Here is a 19,007-nt window from a genome sequence, read left to right on the forward strand (position 1 = left end):
CCCGGAGGCTCCAGTTGGTTCAGAATGCAGCTGCGCGGGTGATAGAGGGAGCCGCACGTGGCTCCCATGTGACACCACTCCTGCGCAGGCTGCACTGGCTACCTGTGGTCTTTCGGGTGCACTTTAAGGTTTTGGTCACTACCTTTAAAGCGCTCCATGGCTTAGGGCCAGGGTATTTATGAGACCGCCTGCTGCTACCGAATGCCTCCCACCGACCCGTACGCTCGCACAGAGAGGGACTTCTCAGGGTGCCGTCCGCCAAGCAATGTCGGCTGGCGGCCCCCAGGGGAAGGTCCTTCTCTGTGGGGGCTCCCACCCTCTGGAACGAATTTCCCCCTGGACTTCGTCAACTGCCTGACCTTCGGACCTTCCGCCGCGAGCTGAAGACGTATCTGTTTATTTGCGCAGGACTGGCCTAGGAATTTTAAATTTTAAATAGTTTTAATTTTTAATATTTTAATATTTGATACAAATTTTATGGGGTTTTAAAGGTTTAAATGTTTTAATTTGGCCATACATCTAATAAGTTTTTTAATTATCGTTTTATCTGTACATTATCATTGTTTTTATCTTGGCTGTGAACCGCCCTGAGTCCTTCGGGAGAAGGGTGGTATAAAAATTCAATAAATACTAAATACTAAATACTAATAAAAAGAAGGACTAGGGGAGACATAATAGCAGTGTTCCAATATCTCAGGGGCTGCCACAAAGAAGAGGGAGTCAAGCTATTCTCCAAAGCACCTGAGGGTAGAACAAGAAGCAATGGGTGGAAACTGATCAAGGAAAGAAGCAACTTAGAACTAAGGAGAAATTTCCTGACAGTTAGAACAATCAATAAGTGGAACGACTTGCCTGCAGAAGTTGTGAATGCTCCAACACTGGAAATTTTTAAGAAAATGTTGGATAACCATCTGACTGAGATGGTGTAGGGTTTCCTGCATGGGCAGGGGGTTGGACTAGAAGGCCTCCAAGGTCCCTTCCAACTCTTTTGTTATATTATATTATATTATATTATACAAATGCAAATAGGACTTGCATTTCTTCTTAATAGAACAATCACAAAAGTTACTCTTTCCTGGGGCATCTTAACAAGAGAATTCTCAGCCCTTTCCTTTCTCCCATTTTTGAATCTATAATTTCAAGGGTCCCTTTTCTTTTATTCTGGTTTTCTACTATCCAGACTTTTTTTTTTTTTTTTTTGGTCTTTTGTATCGACATTGGTTAAATCTGAGGTGTGATGTGGCAAGTGCTTGTCCATTTGACAAAGTCTGTTTAAAGTTCCTGATAACAATAAAGAAGAACGTTTGTAGCCCAGGGTTGAAACGAAGGGTCCTTGGTGCTCTCTGAGCTTGGTTGTTTTCTTGTAGACGTTTCATTACCCAACTAGGTAACGACATCAGTTCTAGTCACTGATATGTTACCGAGTTTGGGGAGTGAAATGTCTGCAAGAAAACACCCAAGTTCAGAGAACACCAAAACCCCACATTTGTCTTCCTCCTCCTCCCCATCCTCCTCCTCCTCTCCCCTCCTCCTCCTCTACCCCACTCCTTTCTAGCATTGATGATGTTACCTAGTCTGGGGAATGAAATATTTGCAAAAAAACATCCAAGTTCAGAGAACACCAAAACCCCACATTTGTCTTCCTCCTCCTCCCCATCCTCCTCCTCTACCCCACTCCTTTCTAGCATTGATGATGTTACCTAGTCTGGGGAATGAAATATTTGCAAGAAAACACCCAAGTTCAGAGAACACCAAAATCCCACATTTGTCTTCCTCCTCCTCCCCCATCCTCCTCCTCTACCCCACTCCTTTCTAGCACTGATGATGTTACCTAGTTTGGGGAGTGAAACGTCTACAACAACAACACCAAGCTCAGAGAGCACCGAGGGCTCCTCCACGGTTCCTAACTTACGGGATCGTGAAGAATTAACGTGTTTGAGGAAATATTTTGTATTAGATATATTTCTGAAGGAGAGGGGAATTGAGAGTGTGATTAAGTGTGGAGAGACTAGAGATTATAATTTAGGAATTATTTTAGATTATGATTGTATGTTTTGATACCCTGCATTTTGTTCTGGGAAGTCGGGGTGGGGGGTAAGGGGGAGGGGAATTGGGGGGTTGAGGCTAGAGATGGAGTGATGGTTAATGCACAGGGATTATTGAAGATGTATAAATATAATTAATGTAGGGTCGGGTCTGCCCAGTTACCATTTTAGAACGATGGGAAGGGAGTAAAGAGAGAGTAGGAGGTAGGAAAGAGGAGAAGAGGAAGGAAGAGGGGTAGAAGAGGGAGAAGGAAGGTGTAGGGTGGAGGGAGGAGAGGATGTAGATAAGAGAAGGAGAGGAAGGTCTGGAAAGTAGAAGGTAGAAGAGGGAAGAGTGTTAAAAAGGGGGGCAGTGACTGGGCAGGCCCGACTAATTGTATATAACTGTACATTGAATGAGTTGTTTGACATGATTGTAAAAATAAAACTTTTTTATGGGGGAAAAAAAAAAAGAATTAACGTGTTTGCCCATTTGGAAAGCAGACAAGAAACGCGTCTGGGCCGTGCTGTGAGCCTATCTCCAGCGACTGGGCCATCCTTTCTCTCTCCTTGTCACTCAGATCCTTTGCCTGATGCTGGAGTACAACATCATTGAGAACAAGGACACGCAGCTTCAGATTATCTCAACCTTGGAGAGCACCGACGTGGGGAAGAAAATGTATGAGCAGCTTTGTGACCGGCAGAGGGAACTCAAAGAGCTGGTGAGCTTCTCGGATTTATATTCCACCTCTCTACTTATTTATTTATTTTATTTATTTTATTCATTTATTTTGTCACAACAATATATGTAAGTATCGTACAAAAAGATTATATGGTATATAAACATATATATGAGGAAATATTAGCATATATATATAGAGGAAGAAGAAAAAAGAAAAACAGTAGGACTGGAACGGTAGGCACGTTTGTGCGCTTATGCACGCCCCTTATGGTCCTCTTAGGAATGGGGTGAAGTCAATAGTAGAAAGTTTTTGGTTAAAGCTTTTGGGATTATGGGAAGAGACCACAGAGTCAGGTAAAGTGTTCCAAGCACTGATGATTCTGTTACAGAAGTCATATTTTCTGCAATCTAGATTAAAGTGGTTGACATTAAGTTTAAATCTATTGGTTGCTCTTGTATTATTGCAATTAAAGCTGTCTTTTAACAGGAAGGACATTACAATAGATGATTCTATGAGTTAAACTTAGGCCTTGTCGAAGGCGACGGAGTCCCAAGTTTTCTAAGCCTAGGATTTCAAGTCTAGTGGGATAAGGTATTATCCTTATTATTATAAAGGCAGGTGTTACCCCGTTTTCTTCATGGGATCCAAACATCGGGTATGACACCCATTGAAGCCCACTTCAGGACTCCTTTGAGTTAAGACTTGGCTCCTGCTGACCATGTGGACATGTGGTAGCTTTCTGAACGAAAGAAGGGCCATTCTTCCAAGACCTACAGTTCTAGCCTACAGACTTGTTTCCTGAGGTTCTCCAATCTAAGATTTGGCCAGGTGTGGTCCTCCTTAGCTTTTTCATGATCCACCCAAATTAACTAGATGCTGCCACCTGCTGGTTGATCAGAAATTCTACACAATAAAAGAAAAGACCAGAAGTTTAGAGAGGACTCTAAACCACAGTTAGTTAGTTAGTTAGTTAGTCAGTTATTAACATAACATAACATAAGGTCTTCTAGTCCAACCCTCTGCCCAAGCAGGAAACCCTACACTATTTCAGACAAATAGCTATCCAACATTTTCTTAAAAAGTTAGTTAGTTACTTATTTAGTTTAGTTAGTTAATTAATTACTACTAGACTTATGTGTCACCTAACGTGTCTAGAGTAGACTCTGGATGGCTTGCAAATTAGTTTAATTGTTTAAACCACTGAAGTGTATTCAAAGTGGATTCTTAAGGGGCCTCTGTGGCTCAGACTGGTAAGACAGTCTGTTATTAACACAGCTGCCTGCAATTAATGCAGGTTCTAGTCCCACCAGGCCCAAGGTTGACTCCGCCTTCCATCCTTTATAAGGTAGGTAAAATGGGGACCCAGATTGTTGGGGGCAATAAGTTGACTTTGTATATAAATATACAAATAGGATGAAGACTATTGCTAACATAGTGTAAGCCGCCCTGAGTCTTTGGAGAAGGGCGGGATATAAATGCAAATTAAAAAAAAATTAAAAAAAACGACCATATTTTTTTTAATATTCTTTTAATGCTTTGGCTAGGCACGTCCATGCACTTTTTCATTTCAACCCTTTATTATATTTAACATCTTCATTTTGAGGCTACCCAACTCCACTAGGTGACTTGCAGTTTAAAAGAAGTGAGAAAGGAAATAAACAAATATCAAAGGAAAGGGAATACTATCAGCTGGAAAACTGTCCCTGTAATATAGAAAAGGCCAAAAGGATAACCCCAAAACCCAAAGGGGCTCCACCACCATCCTACTCCAAAGCTTAGAAGAAACAGATTTGGGGCAATTTCAAAAAAACCAGAAAGGTAGGAGCAGTATGGATGTTGGGTGGGGAAAGTATCATTCCAGAGGGCAGGAAGCATCATGGAGAAGACATTTGATTGTAATCCATTGAGGGGTGTACTTCTATTTTTTTTGCTCATACTATTTAGCACTGAGTTGGGGCAATATCAAGAGAGGTCATTATGTACCGTATTTTTCAGAGTATAAGACGCTTTGGACTATAAGATGCACCTACCTTTTGGGGGGAAGAAAACAAGAAAAAAAATCTGCCTCTGCTTCTGCCTCCCAGCAATTTGCCTCCTTGCAGCAAACAGCCCGTTTCAGTTTCAGCATAGCCTGATTAGCACAAGAAAACAAAAATCTGCCTCTGCCTCCCAGCAATTTGCCTTCTTGCAGCAAACAGCAAAGGCTGAAAATGGGGCACGCGGAGGCGGCAATAGGCAACAGCAATCCCTGCAGCTTGAAACAGCTGATGGTCGGGAGGCTGATCCAACCTACAGTCAGCTGCTTGTGCTAATCAGGTTGTGCTGAAGCTGAAACTGAAACGAGCTGTCCGCTGCACGGAGGCAAATTGCTGGGAGGCAGAGGCCAAAGGGCGGGGGCCTGTGGGTGGGCGGGGCTACATTCAGTGTATAAGACGCACCCAAATTTTTACACTCTTTTAGAGGGGAAAAAGTGCATCTTATACTCCAAAAAATATGGTATATCAGAGTGGAGTCCAACTTTGGCAACTTTTAAGACCTGGGGACTTCAACCCCCAGAATTCCCCAGCCAGCCTGGGAATTGAAGTCCATAGGTCTTAAAAGTTGCCAAGGTTGGACACACCTGTTGTAGAGAGAAGGTGTGGATTTGAACTCTGGACCTTCTGCAGACTCCAACCTATGCTTCACTACTGTAGATCCACAGTTGTCACATTTGTAACCGATGAATCTGTTCTTTTTGCAGCAAAGGAAAGGTGGCCCCACCAGGCTAACACTGCCATCAAAATCCACGGTGAGTTCTCCCTTCTGAATCTCGGTGTGAGCCGGAGCCTGTGGGAGGCGGTTTTCAGAGAGCACCTGAAGGTTGTTGATGGATAAGAGGAGGAACTGCCTCGGATAGCATCCATCGTTTTTGACTCCTCTTAGTGGGGCTAGTGTGATTCTGCTACATCTGAAAGTCCCAGTTTTCTTTCTGATGAAGCACTGGAGGTATTAAAAGAAAAAGAAAAACGGCCCTAATTAAATAGGTTGCCTGTGCTACGGAAGGCGATCTTTTTTTTATTTTATTTTTTAGTAAAAAAGTTTTATTTCCATTTTCCAACAACGTATTCAATATACAGTCTCTTATTCAACATTAGTCATTAACTTTCATTTGTTACTTATTCGGACCTGCCCAGCTACCACTTCCTTCCTTAACAAACCTTTCCTCCTCCCTTCTCTACTTTCTTCTACTTTCTTCATCCTTCCTCTCCTTTGCTTTTCTACATCCTCTCCTCCTTCCCTACTCTTCTCTTCCACCCTTTCTAAGAAGAAAGGGGAAAGAGAGAGGGTTAGAAAGGAAGGCGATCTTGAGAAAGTTTTCCCACTAACTTTGCTGGATTGGGCTAAGATACACTAAGACGGTACGAATAAAGGAGAATATTTGTAGCTCTGGGTTGACACGAGGGGGTCCTCGGTGCGCTCTGAGCTTGCTTGTTTCCTTGCAGACGTTTCATTAACCGAACTAGGGAACGTCATCAGTGCTCAGATGGGAAAGAAAACAAGCACGCTCAGAATGTACTGAGGACCCCTCACACTAAGATTGTCTGTGTGAAGAAGGCCCAGCTTTTGCACTGGTGACTGATCTACCTCTCCTTTGAATGGTGGTTTAGATTTAAATGCACCCCCTATATCTCCACTTTATTTAATGTTCAGTAATCTGTTCATCTGTTAAAACTGAGTTAATTCAGTATGAATTAACTCAGTTTTAATCTGGGTTAATCCTACATAGGCTGGGATTCATAACACACACAGATGCAGAAATATAGCAAACTCGGGTTAAACTCGGGTTAAAACTAACCAAGCTTAGCTAGAGATGCATTGTGCGATCTCTAGGTCTTTAGCTGGCCTGGTTCAACCTGTGATGGGAAGCTAGCCCTTGTTATTGTTGTGTAAGAAAACTGAGTAGCACAGGTGTGGTATTCTCTTACCTTCGCTACCGTTTTGTAAATATGACTGCACATGCGCCACCTCCGCACATGCGCAGAGCATCAAAAACAGGACATGATGACGTCCAGGTAGGTGGGCGGAGCCTCCCACAGCTGCTGCTACTAGTTCACCTGAACTAGATAGAACTGGCTGAATACCACCACTGGAGTAGCATGTTTTCCCCCCCCCAAGGATTGTTAAGACAGAGGTCTGCTACACCATCATAGGAAATATTAAAGGTAGATGCTACCGAGGACTTTTCAATTAAGTTTGGCCTGATGCAATGAAAGACCATTCCACATGGGTGTTTATGGAAAATTAAAATGGGGGTTCCAGGTCTCTGGATAACCAGTGACGCTGGCACCATCAGGAGAACATGGCCTCTTGGCCATCGACCTTAACACACTGAAGAGGAATGGATCTTCTAGAACAGGGGTCTCCAACCTTGGCAACTTTAAGAGTTGTGGACTTCAACTCCCAGCTTTGCTGGCTGAGGAATTCTGGGAGTTGAAGTCCACAAGTGTTAAAGTTGCCAAGGTTGGAGACCCCTGTCCTAGCACACAGTGGGCTGGGCTAACAGAACTGAGGGTCTTCGTTGGGAGTTACAGGGTCCAACGTTTCATTCATATATGAGCTACGGTGGCCACTTCTGCTGCCTGCCGGCTGCCTGCAATTTGGGCAGTTCAAATCTCATCAGGCTCCAGGTTGACGCAGTCTTCCATCTTTCCGAGGTGGGTAAAATGAGGACCCAAAATTGTTGGGGGCAATACGCTGACTCTAAACCGCTTAGAGAGGGCTGTAAAGCGGTATACAAGTCTAAGTGCTATTGCTACTCTGTTTGGTGGTTAATGGGAAATTTAAATGGTAGATCCAAGCTGCTGGATGCCAGTAGATTCATGAACATGGACTCGTGTAGGAGACCTCCATATTTCCATTCCGCTTCAGTAGAAAGTCAACCTTGCTGCTTGTCATCCTCTTCTTCTCTTTCTTTCCACCTTTCTCATCGTCAGATCCTGCTTTAGAGCTAGGACTTCACATGAAGGTCCAAAGTGGGATAATTTGAGCCTACCCACGTGTGCCTTAAGTGAGAACTCTGGGTTATTTATTCAGTGATCCATTGGTTTCTTTTCTTGACTGCCCATTCTCAAGAGTCTTTCCCGACAACAAAGCCCAAAAACATCAATATCTTCCTATTTCTCAGAGTCCAGCTTTTGTTTCCATGGAGCGTCACAGGGAATACCATTCCTTGCCCAATTCCAGTATCAGGCATTATATAGAAGGCATGTACAGTAGAGACTCTTCTGCCAATCAATCTTCATCATCATCTTCTTTTAACGACCCCGTAATCCCTTGCGGGGTGGAGTCTGGGCAACTGAAAGGAGCTAGCAGAGTGTTCAATGGCCAGATGCCCTTCCTGTCGCCAGTGCGGAGTTTTGTTCAGCAGATATATTCTCATTGTTCCCAGAGAGAGAAAAATATCCATCTCTACCTAGGATTGAACTCACAGCCTCCTGATTGTGAGGCGAGAGCTCTCACCTCTAGGCCACCGTACCACTCCGGGGACTCTTTGCCAATGCCATGCCCTATTTCTCTATGGATGAAAAAAAAAAAGGGGGGGGGAGTTTCCTTGACTGATCTTCTGCAATCTTCTACTTTTTTTTAGGATGCGGACCTGGCTCGTCTCTTAAGCTCGGGCTCTTTTGGAAATTTGGAGAACCTCAGCCTGGCCTTTACCAACGTCACAAGTGCCTGCGCAGAGCATCTAATCAAACTGCCTTCACTCAAGCAGCTGAACCTGTGGTCCACTCAGGTATGGGCCACGCAAACCGCCGTGGGCAGGGACGCTTCTGCTAACTCAAACCGGGAGGGCCCAGCGCATCCCCACACGTCCAATCTCACCTCAGCCGGGGTCTTCTTATCTGCTTCCGAACACAGAGGAATGTTCTAGTATGCCTCCCGGCCCCAGCCCTGGCTCCATGCCCAGACAGGCTGAAGAGGAAGAAATACCTCCAGCCCCCAGCTCTGGCTCCATGCCCAGGCAAACAGAGCAACTAGATTCCTCCCCCTCCTCCACAGCATGTGAGCCTGAGGAAGGTCAATTGCCAACAGCTGCCGACTGGAGTGACCCTCGCGTCAGAAGACTTGATAGGCGGAGGCAACAGAAGGAAGGGAGGGGCAGGCCTGGATAAGTGCTAAGTCATGGAGCCACACCCCATGGCCTATATAAAGGATCTGCTTTCTGGCATTCTCTGAGTCAGGCAAAGTCTAAACATATCTTGCTGAAGTCACTTTCTGGTCTCCTGCCTGCCCTGAGGACTTTGCTAGGACTTTGGCAGAGCTGCAGAGGCACACCTGATTCGGATTTCCCTGACCCGGCCGTCAGCGGAGAAGTGGGACACGACAGAGGTCTTCAAACGTGGCAGCTTTAAGACTTGTGGACTTCAACTCCCAGAATTCTCCAGCCAGCATAGCATAATTCCAATAGCATTGTGGAATTCTGGGAGTTGAAGTCCACAAGTCTTAAAGCTGCCAAGTTTGAGGATCCCTGCATTAGAGTCATCTCTTCTTGCAACTCATTCCCACCCAGATAATATATTCTCTTCATCTTCAGTAAGCCCATGAACTGGAAGCCATCTTCCATATCTTCTTGTTGTTGTTTGCAATTTTTTATTAGTTTATTGGAATATAAAATGCAAAGGAAATGAAAATTATGGGACAAATAAGGGGAGGAAATGGGGGGGACTCGGTGGCTCAGTGGCTAAGTCGCTGAGCTTATCGATCAGAAGGTCGGCAGTTCAGCGGTTGGAATCCCTAGTGCCGTGTAATGGGGTGAGCTCCCATTACTTGTCCCAGCTTCTGCCAACCTAGCATTTCGAAAGCACATAAAAAATGCAAGTAGAAAAATAGGGACCACCTTTGATGGGAAGGTAACAGCGTTCCGTGCGTCTTTGGCGTTTAGTCATGCCGGCCACATGACTACAGAGATGTCTTCGGACAGTGCTGGGTCTTCGGCTTTGAAACGGAGATGAGCACTGCCCCCTAGAGTCAGGAACGACTAGCACATATGTGTGAGGGGAACCTTTACCATTAGGGGAGGAAAAAGAGAAGAAGAGAAAGTGTAGGGGGAAAGGGAGGAAAAGCATCGATTTACAACTTTTTTTTTAGCACAGTAGAAGGTAATAAAATGACAACTTCCATTTTTTTTACTTTTACACAATAATATAGCCATTTCTGTAGCAACCAACCTCTCTAATCAACAAAACCTAAAATCAAAATTTCTTTTCCCCCCCTCATCTCGAGCACAAAATACAGACGCAGTTTCCCAGTGGAAACAAAATTAGATATGTGGTTATCTTCCATGTCTACAGTAGTGGCCAAAATTGTGGAAACCTTTTGGGAAAAAATAACAGAGTTGGAAGGGACCTTGGAGGTCTTCTAGTCCAACCCCCTGCTTAGGCAGGAAACCCTACACCACTTCAGACAAATGGTTGTCCAACCTCTGCTTAAAAACTTCCAGTGTTGGAGCCTTCACAACCTCTGGAGGCAAGTTTCAGAGAGGTACTTGTTGTTTTGAAGCACCTTTCTGGAATCTGGTCCAAAGCCCTTGGGATACTTCCAGCGTTTTGCTTTCAGAATAAGGGAGGTCTACTCTACCTGAGATGGACATTTTGGTTCTCCATAATGATCTTACAGGTTTAGAGTTCCAAGAAAGGAGAACATTTGTAGCTCAGGGATGAAATGAGGGGTTCTTGGCGCTCTCTGAGCTTGCTTGTTTTCTGGCAGACGTTTCATGACGTCTAGTTTGGGTCATTAAACGTCTGCCAGAAAACAAGCAAGCTCAGGTTTAGAGTTCGTTTATTTTCCAGTCCTTGACTGATGCTGATAAACATTCCTCTTTTTCCTTTTTCCTTTTTTTCTTCCCTGGAGTTTGGGGATGCAGGTTTGCGGCTCCTATCTGAACACCTGACAATGCTTCAAGTGCTCAACTTGTGTGAAACGCCCGTTACCGATGCTGGCCTGCTGGCCCTCAGCTGTAAGTGAAGAAAAACCCTGGTGTGGTGATGGGAAGAGTAGGGACCAATTCGGTGCAGTGCATTAATCGAACAGCAGTATTTCTTCTCTTCTTTTGGCTGGATGGGCGGAGGGGCTGGGGGGAGAAGAGAGATTTGTAATAGAAGGAGAGAAAGAGAAAAATATGTTTGCGGGAAATGATAAATAGAATTGTGTGGTACAGAGAATAACATAGCCCATACATCATCATCATCTTTTAACGAACCCATAATCCCTTGCGGGGTGGAATCTGGGCAACTAAATGGAGCTGAGTGTTTACTGGCCAGATGCCCTTCCTGTTGCCAATGTGGAGTTATATTCAGCAGATATATTGTCATTGTGCCCAGAAAGGGAATGGAGGATTTATTGTGGGCTTACCTATCTTTTCAGATATAGGAAATCTTGTTTTGGACAATAAGTAATACATTTAGATGTTTAAAAATCCATTTTTCCCATATGTTACACTTATTAAAGCTTGAACAGATATTTCAAGCTATGGGCTTGAAATGGGCAGATATTAAATGCACACCATTTTGGTTGTTTAATCCTATGTAGAGCTGCAGTGAAGTCCATTATCGAAATGGAGTTGTTGGCTTTTGAGGATTTTGTGTGTGTGTGTTTGTGTGTGTATGTTTGTGTCTCTGAATCAGTGTTGACTCCTGGTGACTGTATGAACTAGTTAGTCCCTACAGTTTTCTCACCACAATTTTGGAGTAATTACCGTATATACTCGAGTATAAGCCGAGTTTTTCAGCACGTTTTTTGTGCTGAAAAACGTCCCCTCGGCTTATACTCGAGTATATACGGCTTATACTCGAGTTTTTTTTTTTCTTTTTTTCACATTATACCGGATGGAGCAAACTTGGCGGGCTTTTGCATTAGCGCGGGGAAGCCCTGCCGGTGCAGTGAGAGGGCGGGGCGGGGGAGCCGCCAGCCTTCTCGGCTGAGGGAGGGAGGCTTTCCCTGACCGGTAGCTGCCTCATTTCCCTCCCTCGGCTTATACTCGAGTCCCCAGTTTACCCCAGTTTTTTGGGGTAAAATTGGGGACCTCGGCTTATACTCGGATCGGCTTATATTCGAGTATATACGGTAAATGCCTGTGAATTGGATTTCTTGCAATTCTTCAATTTGGTAGTTTTTAAAGCAATATTATTGCTTGTTTGTGGCCGAGTGCATTGGATGAATCTAACTCCTATGATTTATAAAGCACATTATTACTTTTCCTGTTTTACGAACTCAACAAAGTGAAGGATTTTCCTATCAAGGACCAGCTGATGTTGGCATTTCCAAATTCATTTTGTTACAAAAAACCCCCCCCCACCAAGATTCTATATCACGTGCTCGTGGAGAAAACGTCGTTGGACCATTACTTTATTTTTAAAATTGAATTTTGTTATGGCAAACCTTAACCTTAAAGTTTGACAGCCTACGATATACAAACTTTAAAACATCCATGAAATCACTGTCCAACATCAGAACCCAAAAAAACCGTGTGCATTACTGTCCTGCTTATTTTTTTTTCCTCACCAAATGTACTATGGAAGAGGATGATTTTTACCAGTTCCAAAATTTTTATAGTTGTTTGCAAAGAGTCAATTCCAACTTGTTAGCACCTGATCAATCAGAATAGAGCTGGAAGGAACCTTGGAGGTCTTCTAGTCCAGCCCCCTACTCAAGCAGGAGAACCTATATTATTTTAGATGAGTGACTTTCCAGTCTCTTCTTAAAAACCTCCAGTGATGAAGCACCTACAACTTCTGGAGGCAAGCTGTTCCACTGGTTAATTGTCCTCGCTGTTAGGAAGTTTCTCCTTAATTCCAGGTTACTTCTCTCCTTGGTTTCCATCCATTGCTTCTTGTTCTGCCCTCTGGTGGTTTGGAAAATAAGCTGATACACCCCCCCCCCTTCTTTTTGTCAACCCCTCAAATACTGGAATACTGCTATCATGTCACTCCTAGTCCTTCTTTTCTCTAGACTAGCCATACCAAATTCCGGCAAACATTCTTCATACGATTTTGTCTCCAGGCCCTTAATCCGTTAATCAAGGAAAACATAAAATATTGGATCAGCTTTCTGTGCTGAATTTTGGGGACAAGCTGATCCAAAATGAAGGGGTCGATTCAGGTGTTGATTTGGGAAAAAGTCTGCAGGAGGTCAACTACCAGTCCTCAACCACTTCCCATTTTTTATGCCATCGTTTGCAAGCTGCATGCAGACCAACATCCTTGTGTGTTTATTTCCTAGCCATGAAAAGCCTCTGTAGTTTAAACATGAACAGCACCAAGCTCTCAGCAGACACCTATGAAGACCTCAAGGTATGTTGCATTTCTGAACTATCCTTCGTGTATCTGTAACCAGGTGTTGAAGGCCAACGTTTTTTTTTTCAGAAGGACAAGAAGCTAGCTTGCAGAAATTAATGTACATGCTCATTGCTGATACAGTTCTACAGAGAAGTTATTGAGTCTGTCACCTGTATTTTTACTGTGTAAACTGTCTGGTTTGGCACAGCAACCAAACAGGGCAGGTACAGACTTCAAGAAATAGTTAGGACTGCAGAAAAAAAAACCAATTGCAACCAGCCTGCCTTCCATTGAGGACCTGTATACTGTTGGAAAGAGGGCTGAGAAAATATCTACAGACCCCTCACATCCTGGACATAAAGTGCTTCAACTCCACCCTCAGGATGCCGCGATAAAGCAATGCATGCCAAAACAAGCAGACATAGAGACATGCTCCTCCCCCCGCGCCCCCCCCCCGTGCCATCACTCTGCTGAACACTTAATTCCCACAGCACTGTCCCATTTTTCATCTTCTCTCATCTTTTGGTCTTTCCTGCTATCTTCTCCTGTTTGTTTGATTAATGGTTGTAACTATGATTTATGACCTATGACCTATTATTGCTGTTTATATATACACTGGGAGCTTATGCACCAGAGACTGGCGTGTCCAATTACACTTGGCCAATAAAGAATTCTATTCTGTTCTGTTCTATTTTCTATTCTGTTCTATATTCTGTTCTGTTCTGTTCTGTTCTATGCTATATCCTATCCTATCCTATCCTATCCTATCCTTCTATTCTGTTCTGTTCTGTTCTGTTCTATACTATGCTATATTCTATCCTATCCTATCCTATCCTATTATTCTATTCTATTCTATTATCCTATCCTATCCTATCCTATCCTTCTGTTCTGTTCCATCCTATTTTCTGTTCTATATTCTATTCTATTCTATTCTTTCTGTTCTGTTCTATGCTATGCTATGCTATATTCTATCCTATCCTATCCTATCCTATCCTATCCTATCCTATCCTATCCTATCCTATCCTATCCTATTATTCTCTTCTCTTCTTCTCTTCTATATTCTCCTCTCCTCTCCTCTCCTCTCCTCTCCTCTTCTCTTCTCTTCTCTTCTCTTCTCTTCTCTTCTCTTCTAATTCCTGTTCTGTTCTATGCTATGCTATGCTATCCCTATCCCATGTTGTTGCAAAGCCATTGCAGTCAATCACATAACACGCACAGCTCCTGCTTCTTTATAGTTGCCACCTGCACAGTACATTATAGTACTGCCTTATCCTACAGGCAACCCTTAATTTAACAACGGGGTTTTTGTTGTTGTTTTAAATTATTATTTGAAGTTACAGTGGTCTGAGGAAAAAAATTACTTGCAAGCAAGCTCAGAGAGCACCCAGGAGCCCTCATGTAACGAATTCTCCATCGTTCTTTCTATCTCAACTCTTATTTTTTCTTTCCTTTCCTTCCCTACCAGGCTAAATTGCCCAATTTGAAGGAAGTGGACGTCCGCTATACTGAAGCTTGGTGAAAAAAAAAAAATCCCTCGTGGCGCATTTGTAGAATTTTTTTCTTTTTTGACGGGGAGAGAAGAGAAAGATTTCTAAACCATAAAAAACAAAAAAAGCAGAGAACTTAGACTTTTGGCGTTTGCCTCTAGAGAGCAGGTTCTGAGGACATCCATATTTTTAGGTGCTCTGTGTGTGAAGTAGTGAAGTATGATTTTTTTTTCTCCCCCGGGTGGATATTCACACACCAGACCTAATTCTTTCAGCTTCGTACTCTCGAATTCAACATCTTTTGAATTAAAGGGATGGGAAGTCAAGAAGGCAAGACTGAATAGCCTGAAGAAGATTTGGGAGGGGGGGTTGGGGGGGAGGGGAGGTCATCTTTTGGTTCTGGTTTGCTCTTCTTTTTTTTTTGTACTTTTTTAAAACTGTGTGTCAAGGTTGTGTTTTGGTGTTTTTTTTTTTACACAAGAATATGCACCGGATTTTTCAGTTTTTCCTTTAACCTTGGCCTTTTCCGTAGATGCTTTCCCATCCCTTCTGTTCTTCAGCGAGAAACAGAAAGGAAAAAAAGAAGTAGAACGTAGGCGAAAATCAAGAGACGAAGCATTCGTAGCAGCTCATAAGATTTTCCTCCCTTTTCTCATTCGTTCGTTCGCTCCTTTCAATCATTATGCAAAGTGATGTTCTTGTATATACAATTTACATAATACGCCTATTTAAAAAAAAAAGAAAAGAAAAAAGGAAGAAAGTTCAGAAAGAACAGGTCTGGGACCTGTCTTTTATTTATGAATTGTTAATCCATTGTTTGTTTCATTTATTTTTGTTTTGTTTCGCGTAGAGTACTGTGTAAACAACTTTGGCGTCTTTTGGTTGTTGTTGTTGCGCTTAAAAAGACAGAACAAAAGAGAATTGCCCTCTTGTATTATATACACCGTTGGTCCAGCCCATCTTAACTTTCTTTGGTTTATATATGCCTCGAATTTATTCAACCAGGGAAAAAGAATATACTTGCATAGGCCTGGTGCATGTGTGTGTGTGTGTATACACACACATACACATAAGAGCAGAACACTGGATGGGCTATTGGGAATAAATTTTTGAATTCCTAAAGCCGCATTTTCAGATTATGCGAGGTGTAGAAATTAGGAGGGGTAAGCAAACCACTTCTATTTATGGATATGATTATTTCTAAGGCTAGAGAAAATGCTTCGGTTTTTACCTGGGAGTGAAGATTGAGCGGTCAACTATTTGTGTTAGGATTTGCCAAGGTTTGGTTTCTATTTTATGTCCAAAATTTCACCTTTCGGTTCATTTCCTTTTAGGGAGATGTTTCCCACTGGTTCTCTCGCCAACTATTGGCTTATGTTCACCCTCCTCAGCACGGAGACCCTTCTGCCATTTTGGTCTACGGCTGACCCATCAGCCCCGTAGAAAATTCTGGAAACTGATAGGCCTATTGGGCTACAAGGAGAAGAAGGTTGGTTCAGAATCCATGTGGCCTTCCGAGGTCCAGAGATGGACACTGAATTGTCTTTCCTGTGTAAAGTTTCTCAGAGCCTCTTTGGTCTCGTGGTGAAGGCACCAGGCTAGAAACCAGGAGATGGTGAGTTCTAGTTCCATCTCGGATATGAACGCCAGCTGGGTGACTTTAGGCTAGACCTTCTCTCTCAGCCCAGCCCACCTCCCAGGGTTGTTGTTTTTAGGAAAAAGAGGAGGAGGAAGGAGTATTAAGTACGTTCGCCAGATTAAGACGGGATAAAAATCTAATAAATAAATAAATCCCTCCTGAACCACTATCTTACTTTCCTTCACCCTCCTCTGTGATTACTCAGATACGTGATAAAAGAGGATTTTTTTTTTAAAAAAAAGTGGTTTCTTTTATAAATACGCTTTTGAGTTTATTTTTTTTTCCACGCTAAGCTTTCTTTCAATGGAACAGCCGCTTCATCCTTGTTTTGTTTTGTTTTTTAAAAAATCCACAAATAACGAGGCAAAAGTTCTGTCTTACGTCCCTTTTCAATGTTACGCAGGTAAATATAAATATTCAGGTTCTTTTGGCGATGTAAGAGATTTAAAAACCAGGTATGCATATAAACACACACACATGCGCATAAATAAAAAGAAATCTTTGTTTTTGTTTTTTCCTTTAATGTGGTTGGATAGTTTATTCCCATTTTGAATCCCTTGTTATTTCTGGACCCTCCGTTTTTTATAACCATATCAAACAATAACAAAACAAACCCCACAATTGGTTCGAGTCTTAATTCGTATGTTGTGCCACAAATGTTGCGGGGGATGTTCATTGTTTGTAGTTTTTGCTGTGGGGGGGGGGGGACGACGACAATAGGTGTGTTTAGGAAAGTCAAGATTGTGCCCCCCTCATTTTTATATGGGTCCCAAGCACCTCAAAAAAAAAAAAGGCTAAGCGGTTCCATCGTGCAGCCATCTTGATTCCTTTTCTTCTTTTTTTAACACAGACCCCACAAATGCTCCTGTTTCTGCCTTAGATCCCTTAATCCTGTTCGATAAAACTCAGTGAGGGGAAGAAAGAGAAAAAAAACCTAATGCCAACATTTTATCCTTAGCTGCTTTTACTGATGGATTACTACTACTGTTCTGTAGCCATGTTTAAAAGAGAAAATTAAAAAAAAAACCATGTGGAATAATTTCAGGCGACAAAAATAAATAAAACTGTAACTGAATATCTTTTAGGAGTGTTCACTGCCTTTTCTTTGAGTTAGAGAACTGGATGTGCAGAAGTCTCGACCCAGCCAACCTGTGGGAGATGGTCTAGAGTAGAATCTGAAGGTTCAAGAGCTTCCTGAGAAATTTTAAGCAGCAGCTAGTCTGGTTAAGGAGTCAGTCTGAAGTAGAGGAGCCATACCCCCATTTCTCATCGGTGGACTTCTCCCTATATTCTGGGTTGTGGAAATAAACCAAATAATGGTAAATTGTGTTTCCTTGAAGAAAAGAAAACTATGGAACTATCTTTGCATCCTTCTTGACAACGTCCTTCTTAACCCAAAACCACGCCAGATTATCTCTATTATTTATTTTTGCGCTCTCTCGCTCTCTCTGTGTCCTATAAAATGATTTTTTTAATGGATGGACTCTCCTCATTTTGTTCCAGGAAAGGGAAGGAGGATTCTGCCTCAAATGCCTAAATTTCCTCTTCCCAATAAGTGTTTGTCAACCTAGCAATAAGTTGTCTGCCAACCTAGCAGTTCGAAAGCACGTAAAAAAATGCAAGTAGAAAAATAGGGACCACCTTTGGTGGGAAGGTAACAGTGTTCCGTGCGCCTTTGGTGTTTAATCATGCTGGCCAGATGACCACGGAGACGTCTTCGGACAGCGCTGGCTCTTTGGCTTTGAAACGGAGATGAGCACCGTCCCCTAGAGTCGGGAACGACTAGCACATATGTGTGAGGGAGAACCTTTATCTTCATCTTTAATAAGTGTTTGTACTGAGATTCCCAGCCCTGAAGGAACTCGGTAGCATTTCCTCCCATTTTGAAGTAACCAACATTTATTCTTCCAAACTATAAGGATGGATGGTTGATTTGAACCAGCTGCCCCACAACTTTGTGTTTTTTCAGTTGTGCATTCCTGCAAGGCTCCTAAACTGGATTGCTTGAAGATACCGATTGTCCGATAACATCATTTGGAGTCCAAAATTTCTGTTGCTAAGTGAGACTCCTTGAAAGTGAGTTTTGCCCCATTTTACAACCTTTTTCTTGTCACCGGTGTTAAGTGAATCACTGTGGTTGTTAAGTTAGTAGCACGGTTGCTAAGTGAATCTGGCTTCCCCATGGGCTTTGCTTGTCAAACAGTCGCCAAAAGTGATCACATGACCCCGGGACACTGCAACCGTCATAAATCCGAATCGGTTGCCACATTTTTGAATTTTGATCATGTGACCGTGGGGATGCTGCAACGGTCATAAGTGTGAAAAACCGTCATAAGTTGTTTTTAAGTGCCGTTGTAACTTTGAATGGTCACTAAATAAACTTGTAAATCGAGAACTTAATCTGTAGTCAGACAAGGAGCAGGAGCCCCCAATCGCTTAAAGCAGGGGTCTGCAAACTTGGCTCTTTTAAGACTTGTGGACTTCAACTCCCAGAGTCAGCAAAGCTGGCTGAGGGATTCTGGGAGTTGAAGTCCACAAGTCTTAAAAGAGCCAAGTTTGCAGACCCCTGGCTTAAAGATTATAGAAAGAAATGAAAAAGGACCCAACTGGATGGATCAGGCAATTCAAAGTAGCAGGCTGGAAAGTTATATTTTCAGATTTGCAGAATTTTATTTCATTCATTGAAATTTATATGCCATCCATGGCCCACCTCATGCTGTGACAACGTTCGGTTAATGTAGACTTACAATAAGATAGAATTAGTCTATCTAGTCCTCCTTTCTATCTGGTTTGCCTGGAAGGACTGACACTTACGAGCTGCTTCCCTTGTCCCTTCTATGGGCTGAGATAACCTTTTGTAT

General features: G+C 42.8%; 1 protein-coding gene across 2 annotated transcripts in view; it reads left to right on the forward strand.

The window, feature by feature from the left end:
- CMIP (c-Maf inducing protein) overlaps window positions 1-17,228 on the forward strand; it is a 239,009-nt gene extending 221,781 nt beyond the window's left edge. For both annotated transcript variants that reach the window (XM_058155283.1, XM_058155284.1), the window contains 6 exons: window positions 2,606-2,746; window positions 5,448-5,495; window positions 8,334-8,480; window positions 10,598-10,703; window positions 12,965-13,035; window positions 14,486-17,228. In XM_058155283.1, the coding sequence (XP_058011266.1) occupies window positions 2,606-2,746; window positions 5,448-5,495; window positions 8,334-8,480; window positions 10,598-10,703; window positions 12,965-13,035; window positions 14,486-14,539 (567 nt within the window). In that variant the 3' untranslated portion in view covers window positions 14,540-17,228. The remainder of the gene's footprint in view (window positions 1-2,605; window positions 2,747-5,447; window positions 5,496-8,333; window positions 8,481-10,597; window positions 10,704-12,964; window positions 13,036-14,485) is intronic.
- The last annotated feature ends 1,779 nt before the right edge of the window (window positions 17,229-19,007 follow it).

Source organism: Ahaetulla prasina, chromosome 12 (genome assembly GCF_028640845.1).
Source record: "Ahaetulla prasina isolate Xishuangbanna chromosome 12, ASM2864084v1, whole genome shotgun sequence".
In the NCBI taxonomy this organism is placed as follows: Eukaryota; Metazoa; Chordata; class Lepidosauria; order Squamata; family Colubridae; genus Ahaetulla; species Ahaetulla prasina.